This window comes from Muscardinus avellanarius, assembly GCF_963383645.1.
Source record: "Muscardinus avellanarius genome assembly, chromosome: 21".
Taxonomy (NCBI): domain Eukaryota; kingdom Metazoa; phylum Chordata; class Mammalia; order Rodentia; family Gliridae; genus Muscardinus; species Muscardinus avellanarius.
In genome coordinates this window covers 24,286,324-24,294,502 of record NC_137807.1, presented here as the reverse complement: position 1 = coordinate 24,294,502, position 8,179 = coordinate 24,286,324, and the positions used below count along the sequence as shown (strand labels likewise).

Here is an 8,179-nt window from a genome sequence, read left to right as displayed (position 1 = left end):
AGTGCTGGAGGTAACTGCTCACTTTGTGGACAGGAAGCAAAAAGGGAAAAAAGAGGAAGAGCCCAGTGTCCTACAGTCCCCTGGAGGAGCGCACCCCAATGACCTAACTTCTTCCCATGAAGCCACACCTCTTAAAGGGTCCACCACCTCCCAATAGCACCGCCTCAAACATGTGGGCCTTTGGAGGACACTCAAAAGCCAACCTGTATACCAGGCATGGTGGCACACACCTGTAATCTCAGTACTTGGGAGGCTGACACAGGAGGATCACAGATTTGAGGCCAGCCTTAGTAACTCAACTTGGCTTTTAGCAACTTTAGTAAGACCCTATTTCAAAAAGTAAATAAACAGAGCTAGGGGTCTTGCTCAGAGGTTTAATGCCCTTGGGTTCAATCCTCAGTGCCCCCCAAAAAATCTGAACCAGGGCACCCAGCTCCTGTGTCTCTTCCTCCCAGCCCTATCCTTGAGGAAAACCCCAGTACCTGCACGGGCTCTGCACGGTTAGTTCTCATAGCCTTGATCATGGTCTGAGCCCTGCAAAGCCCCCTCTGTTAGATTCTGCGGGGAAGCCTGGCCCTGGGATTCCACACATGAGCCCTCTCAGCGTGTCTGTGAGGCAGAACCATGGACACACGCTCCCGCACCCCCAGCCCTCGCCAGGGCCGCCCCCACCCAGAGGCCTCCTCAGAATCCTCGCTCTGTGAGGATTCCAGGCTCCCCGGTCGGGACAATACCAAGGGAAACACGGAGTTCCAGAATGCGGGGTCCTGAGCCCAGGGCGGAGAGGGCACAGGGCGGGGGCTCGGGTCTGCAGCTGGCCGGCCTCCCTCGGGCCCAGCGGCGGTGGCGCCATGGGCCTGGAGCTCTACATGGACCTGCTGTCTGCGCCCTGCCGCGCCGTCTACATCTTTGCCAGGAAGAACGCCATTCCCTTTGAATTCCAGTTTGTAGATCTGCTCAAAGGTCCGTCCCCACTGCTGCGCAGGCAGGCCTGGTCCCGGGGGGCGGCCATGGCACCCAGCCAGGAGCTCTCAGGGAGCAAGGCCCCACAAGGGTCTGCGGGGAGGAGAGGGTGCCCACATCATCCAGGTACCCGGGCCGTGTCCCGGTCTAGCCCACCTCAGCTGGTCTCCAGGATGAACAGGCTCCTTGAGGCCAGGGGGAGGAAGGGCCGCCAGGGCGTCCCGGCCCCAGCCAGCTCGCTCACCATCTACGGGCTCCTGCATCTCCTGGTCTGCGGCAGCTGCCAACCAGGAGGAGGAGGAGGAGGAGGAGGGGGAGGGGGAGGGGGAGGAGGAGGGGGAGGAGGAGGAGGAGGAAAACTATAAGAGCCAATCTTCTCAGGAAAAAACTATAAGAGCCAATCTTATCAGGGTTACACAGATCCCATGTGGGGCTCAGAGGGCTGCACTCCAATCCCACGCCCAGCACAGAGGAGGCTCTAAAAGCTCAGCTTGAAGCCAGGTGTGGTGGTGCATGTACTTGGACTTGGGAGGCAGAGATGGGAGGATGGAGAATTGGAGGTCAGCCTCAGCAACTTAACGAGACTCTCACCAATTTTTTTTTTCTTTTTAGCAGAGCTTTCCAGGGGCATTCTACCTCCAAGCTGCATCATCAGCTGTATTTTTTATTATTTATTTTGAAACAAGGTCTCATTAAATTGCAGAGGTTCTCACTGAGTAGATGAGGCTGGGTGTAAAACTGGGATCCTATTGTCTCTGCCTCTCAAGTACTGGATTACAAGTGTGTGCCACCATGCCGGGCTGATTCTCAGTAATTTAGTGAGTCTCTCAGCAACTTAGCAAGACCCTGTTTTTTTTTTTTTTTTTTTTTTTTTTTGGTGGTACTGGGGTTCCTGGAAGCCCTTCTACCTCCGGGCTACACTCCCAGACCTATTTTTACATTTTCATTTTGGAAACAGGGTCTCCTAAGCCAGCGCGTGCGGCTGGCTTCGAACCCGCGCGATCCTCCTGTCTCCGCCTCCCAAGCGCAGGGATGACAAGCGTGCGCCACCACGCCCGGCGACCCTGTTTTAAAATAGAACACAAGCCGGCGTGGTGGCGCACGCTTGTAATCCCCGCGCTTGGGAGGCAGAGACAGGAGGATCGCGCGGGTTCGAAGCCAGCCGTGCTGGCTTAAGAGACCTTGTTTCCAAATAAAAATAGAAAAAATAGGTCTGGGAGTGTAGCCCGGAGGTAGAAGGGTTTCCAGGAACCCCAGTACCACCAAAATAAATAAATAAATAAATAAATAAATAAATAAATAAATAGAAAACAAGATAGGCAGGGTGGTGTCTGATTGTAATCCCAGTACTTGGGAGGCTGAGACGGGAGGTACATGGTTCGCAGACAGCCTCAACTACTTAGTGAGACCCTTCATAACTTAGTGAGACCCTGTTTCAAAATAAAGACTAAGAAATAGGGCTAAGAGTTTGGCTTGATGGTAGAATGCCCCGGGTTTAATCCCCAGCTCAGAAATGAATGAACGAATAAATAAATAAACAACTCAGAAACAGCAGTAGCAGAAGCCTGTGGACTGGGCAGGAGGAGACAGAGCTGCAGGAATGGACGGGGACCTGTGGGCAGAGTCCCCAGAGACGGGGACCTGTGAGCTAGAAGCAGCTGGCCGGGGAGGCGGAGCTCCCTGCCCAGATCCCACGACCCCGTTCCACCCGAGGGGGTCCCCTTTGGGCACAGCTGCAGCTCCCCTTAAAGAGGGGACAGAGGAGGGGTGGGGGAGCGTGTGAACCCAGGCCCCGGGACTTCAGCTCGTCCATGGGCTATGGCTTCGGCCCAGGGCCCTCCAGCTTTGGGGAGCCCAAGGGTGGTCTTGGCAGCAGGGCGCAGGAGTCGCCCAGTCTGGGGGAATCCTGGTCTGGTTGGTGTCCGGCCACTCGCTCGCCCCGTCGCCTCTGTGGTACCCGACACCTCAGTTTCTCCTTGATGACCGGCCAGGAAGGCGCTTCTGCTGCTGGGAGCGCTCTCTCCGCTGGGGTCCCGGGATCCCAGGCCCTCCTTCTGCCCCCCAGGTCACCACCACAGCAAGGAATACATCGAGATCAACCCGCTACGGAAGCTGCCCGGCCTCAGGGACGGGAAGTTCATCCTGTCTGAGAGGTAAGGGCCTCCGCCCGCGCCGCCCAGGCAGCTCCACAGCTCCTCTCACTCTCTCTTTCCTTCCTTCCTTCCTTCCCTCCCCCCAGCCCTACTTTTTCTTTTTCTTTTCCTTTTTTTTTTGTGTGTGGTACTGGGGTAGAACCCAGGGGCTTTTCTACCTCCGGGCTATACTCCCAGACCTATTTTATATTTTATTTGGAAACAGGGTCTCACTAAGTGGCTGAGAGCCTCACTAAGTAGCTGAGGCTGGCTTCGAACCTGCGCGATCCTCCTGTCTCAGCCTCCCAAGCGCGGGGATTGCAAGCGTGCGCCACCACACCCGGCCTTGTTTTTTTTTTTATTTTATTTTATTTTATTTTATTTTATTTTATTTTATTTTGGTGGTACTGGGGTTCCTGGAAGCCCTTCTACCTCTGGGCTACACTCCCAGACCTATTTTTATATTTTTATTTAGAAACAGGGTCTCCTAAGCCAGCGCGCGCGAGGCCGGCTTTGAACCTGCGCCATCCTCCTGTCTCCGCCTCCCAAGCGCGGGGATGACAAGCGCGCGCCACCACGCCCGGCCTTGTTTTTTATTTTATAACAGGCTTTTACTAAATTGCAGAAGGCCTCACTAAGTCGCTGAGGCTGTCCGAGAAGCGTGATCTTCCGCTCTCGGCCTCCCAAGCCCGGCTCCCAGCTCTAAAATTCTTTATTTTGCAACCGAGCCTCACTAAGTAGCCGAGGCCGCGCTCCTCCTGCCTCAGCCTCCCAAGTACGGAGATTACAAGTGTGTACACCTGGCCGCTCGCTTCCTCTTCATCCTGCAAAATTCACCTCCCTCCCTCTTGCCTGGGGATTTCGGCTCATATTTTCTCCCTGTCTGGACTTCCACCGACTCTTGCTTGGCCCTCGGGTCTCCCCGCCTTTGCTGACTCACGGACTGAGACTGGGTGTCCCTTCCCGGGGACCTCTGCCTTCTCCCTGGCTTTGGGTCCCGGCCGCCTGGGATGCTCGGCGCCGGGCCTCGGGGACCAGGCGCATCACCTCCTCCTGCAGCGTGGCCATCCTCTTCTACCTGTGCCGCAAGTACAGCGCGCCCTCCCACTGGTACCCGCCCGACCTGCACACGCGCGCCCGGGTGGACGAGTTCATGGCCTGGCAGCACACCGCCATCCAGATGCCCATGAGCAAGATTCTGTGGGTCAAGGTGAGCGGGGCCGTGTCTGGACTCGGGGGCCAGGGGCGGGGTCCGGAAGCTCGGAGGCCACGGCCCTGCGGATCACGCAGGAGCCCCAGCAAGTCTCCCTCCCTCCTGAGCCTTGCTCCTTGGCTGTCTCCCGCGCCGGCCTTGAAGAGCTCCTGGGAGTGTGGGGCTGAGTATGACCAAGTCTCGCTAAGGCAAGGAAAGAGCCCAGGCACGGAGGCCCACGCCTGTAATCCTAGTACTTGGGAGGCTGAGACAGGAGGATGGCAGGTTTGCGGCCAGCCTCAGCAACTTAGTGAGGCCCTGCTTCAAAATAAAAGAATAGGGCCAGGTGTGGTGGAGCTCACTTATAATCCCAGCATTTGGAGGCTGAGACAGGGGGATTGCAGTTTGAGGCCAGCCTCAGCTACTACTCAGTGAGGCCCTTTGCAACTCAGTGAGACCCCGTTTCAAAAGAAAGAATAAAATATAGGGCTGGGCGGAGGATCGTGGTTTGCCAACAGCTTCAGCTACTTAGTGAGGCCGTCTGCAACTCAGTGAGACCTGGTTTCAAAATAAAAAATAAAAAATAGGGCAGGGGCTATAGCTCAGAGGTTGAATGCCCCTGGGTTTCATCCCCAGACTGGCAAAAAGAAAAAGAAAAAAGGGCTGGGTGTGTAGGTTGGAGATAGAATGCCCCTGGGTTCAATCCCCAGTACTGAAAAAAGAAGGAGGAGGTGAAGGAAGAGGAGGAGGAGGAGAAGGAGGAGGAGGAGGAGGAGGAGGAGGAGGAGAAGGAGAGAAGGAGGAGGAGGAGGAGGAGGAGGAGGAGAAGAAAATAAAGAATAAAAAATAGGACTGGGACCGGTCGTGGTGGCGCACACTTGTAATCCCCCCGCTTGGGAGGCAGAGACAGGAGGATCGTGCAGGTTCGAAGCCAGCCGCGCTGGCTTAAGAGATCCTGTTTCCAAATAAAAAATATAAAATAGGTCTGGGAGTGTAGCTCAGAGAAGGATTTCCAGGAACCCCAGTACCACCCAAAAACAAAAAAAATAGGGCTGGGTGTGCAGCTTGGAGGTAGAATGTCCCTGGATTCCATCCCCAGTACCACAAAAACAAACAAACAAACAAACAAACAAATAAAATAGGGCTGGGGTGTAGCTCACCAAAAACAAACAAAAACAAAAAACTTGCATCCCATGAGAATGGCCGTAATCCCAAGGGGCAGTGCCCTCGCAACCCCCTGCTAAGCGCATCACTTCCAGGCTCCACCCATGCCGCTGCCTCAGGAAACCCAGCTTCCAACACACGAGCCCTGGGGGACACGCTCGGCTACCGCGGAGCCGGGTAACTCGTGATGGGCCGGCGCCCATCAGCAGGGAATCCACCCTGAGGCTGCCGGCTCCACCTCCGCTCTCTCCTCCCCTCCTGGCAGCTGCTAATCCCCATGATCACTGGGGAGGAGGTCCCAGCCGAGAAGGTGGAGCAGGTGCTGGAGGAGGTGAAGAGCAGCCTGCAGTTCTTCGAGGAGAAGTTCCTGCAGGACAAGCTGTTCATCACCGGGGACCACATCTCGCTGGCCGACTTGGTGGCCCTGGTGGAGATGATGCAGGTGTGGTGCAGGGTCGTGGCGGGGCCGTTGAGGAGGACGCTGTGATCATCCCACTTTGGGAGCCTATTTCTCTCCGAGCCAGACAGATCCCTAGGCGGGCACCTGCTGGGTCTACTCCTTGGACCCTGGGGTGGATCACACAGGGCAGTTCGAAGCATGTGTGTGTGGGGGTAAGAACTGAGCCCTTCTTCCACTTCCTTGGGGACAGGTGCTTCCCTGGAAGAAGGCCGGGCCCATGGAAGGTTTCAAGATAAAGAAGCAGGAACCACCTGGACCAGGGGTCACCTCAAAGAGGGGTTCGGGAGCCTTGGAACAAAACCAATGTCCACGAACCCCAGAGAGCTGGGCATGGTGGCGCACTCCTGTAATGCTGGCACAGGAGGCTTGCAGGTTGGAAGTCAGCCTCAGCCACTTAGCAAGGCCCTCAGCAACTTAGCAAGACTCTGTTAAAAAAGACTCTGTTAGCAAGACTCAAGATAAAAAATAGCCGGGCGTGGTGGCGCACGCTTGTAATCTCCACACTTACGCAGAGACAGGAGGATCGCGCAGGTTCGAAGCCAGGCGTGCTGGCTTAAGAGACCCTGTTTCCAAATAAAAAGTATAAAATAGGTCTGGGAGTGTAGCCCAGATGTAGAAGGGCTTCCAGGAACCCCGGTACCACACACACAAAAAAATAATAACAATAACAAAAAATAAAAAATAAATAGGGCTTGGGGGAGGATGTAGCTTGGAGGTAGAATACCTCTGGGTTCCATCCCAGCACCAAAAGTAAAATAAAAACAAAACCAGGGGGATTCTGGATCCCCCATTTCCACATCTATGACATAGCTGTGACCCCCACCCAGGCCCTGCAAGCCAGCAAATGGATAAACTGGTCGCAGAGGCAGATGGGGAGGGAGTACCCTTGATACTGTAGGAGACCCAGGCAGGGCAGGTCCAGGGGTAACCACCTTTTCCTCTCTGTCTTTCCACAGCCCATGGGGGGCAATCATAACGTCTTCCTCGGCAGCTCCAAGCTGGCCGAGTGGCGCATGCGGGTGGAGCTGACCCTCGGCTCCGGTCTCTTCTGGGAGGCCCATGACCGGCTGTCGAAGCTGCCAGAGTGGGACTGCTCGACCTTAGACCCACTGGTCAAGCAGAGGATCTGCGAGTTTCTGCATAAGTACAGGTGAGCCCAGAGGCGGCTCCGCTGCAGGGCCTGGCTGGCACAGCCCTGGGCCTCCTGCCTCGGGTGGGGTAAAGAAAACAACTGTGTTACTTTGCCTGATAAAGAACGAGAACAGTCATCATGGCTGCTGAGTCCAGAAAGAACACGGCGTACGCGGAGAGCCCGGTGCGGGAGCAGGTGCCAGCCACGGTCCTCTGTTTCCCAAAAGGGTGTAAAACAAACTATGAGGATTACGTTGTCAGTAGTGGTAGTTGATGATGTCCAGACACCCCATTTATTTATTTATTTATTTATTTATTTATTTAATCATTCATTCATTCATTCATTCATTCTTGCAGTACTGGGGATGGAACTCAGGAATATTGTGACTCCGAGCTGCACCCGCAGCCCTATTTTTTACTCTTTATTTTGGAACAGGGTCTCACTGAGTTGCAAAAGGGCCTCACTAAGTAGTAGCTGAGGCTGTCCTTGAACCACAATCCTCCTGTCTCAGCCTCCCGAATGCTGGGATTACGAGTGTGCACTACCACGCAGAGCTAGCTATCTATTTATTTTTATTTATTTATTTATTTATTTATTTATTTATTTATTTATTTAGTGGAACTGGGCCTTGAGCCCATGGACATTCTACCTCTGAGCTATATCCCCAGCCCTATTTTATATTCTTTACCTTGAAATAGAGTCTCATTGAGTTGCAAAGGGCCTCACTAAGTAGCTGAGGCTGTCTGTGAACCTCGATTATTCTTTGTTTTGAAACAGGGTCTCACTGAGTTGCAGGAGGCCTCACTAGGTCACTCAAGATGGCTTTGAACCTGTGATCCTCCTTCCTCAGCCTCCCAAGTACTAGAATTACAAGCATGTGCCACCATGCCCAGCTCCATACCCCCTTTCTATAATAATAATAATAATTAATAATAATAATAATAATAATAATAATAATAAAACTAGATGGCAGATCATCAAGGAACAAGATTATAAACCCCTTGGACCAAGCCGGGCATGGTGGTGCACGCTTGTAATCCCTGTGCTTGGGAGGCGGAGACAGGAGGATCACGCAGGTTCGAAGCCAGCCGTGCTGGCTTAGGAGACCCTGTTTCCAAAAATTAAAAAATAGGTCT

General features: G+C 54.1%; 1 protein-coding gene across 1 annotated transcript; it reads left to right on the top strand.

Moving 5' to 3' along the window:
* Nucleotides 1-851: 851 nt before the first annotated feature.
* Nucleotides 852-7,065, top strand: LOC308278198 (glutathione S-transferase theta-4; the record flags this gene model as incomplete). Its single annotated transcript, XM_080717819.1, has 5 exons — nucleotides 852-963; nucleotides 3,029-3,116; nucleotides 4,155-4,305; nucleotides 5,717-5,893; nucleotides 6,868-7,065. The coding sequence occupies 5 exons, from the start codon at nucleotides 852-854 to the stop codon at nucleotides 7,063-7,065; spliced, it is 726 nt and encodes a 241-aa protein (XP_080573945.1).
* Nucleotides 7,066-8,179: the final 1,114 nt, after the last annotated feature.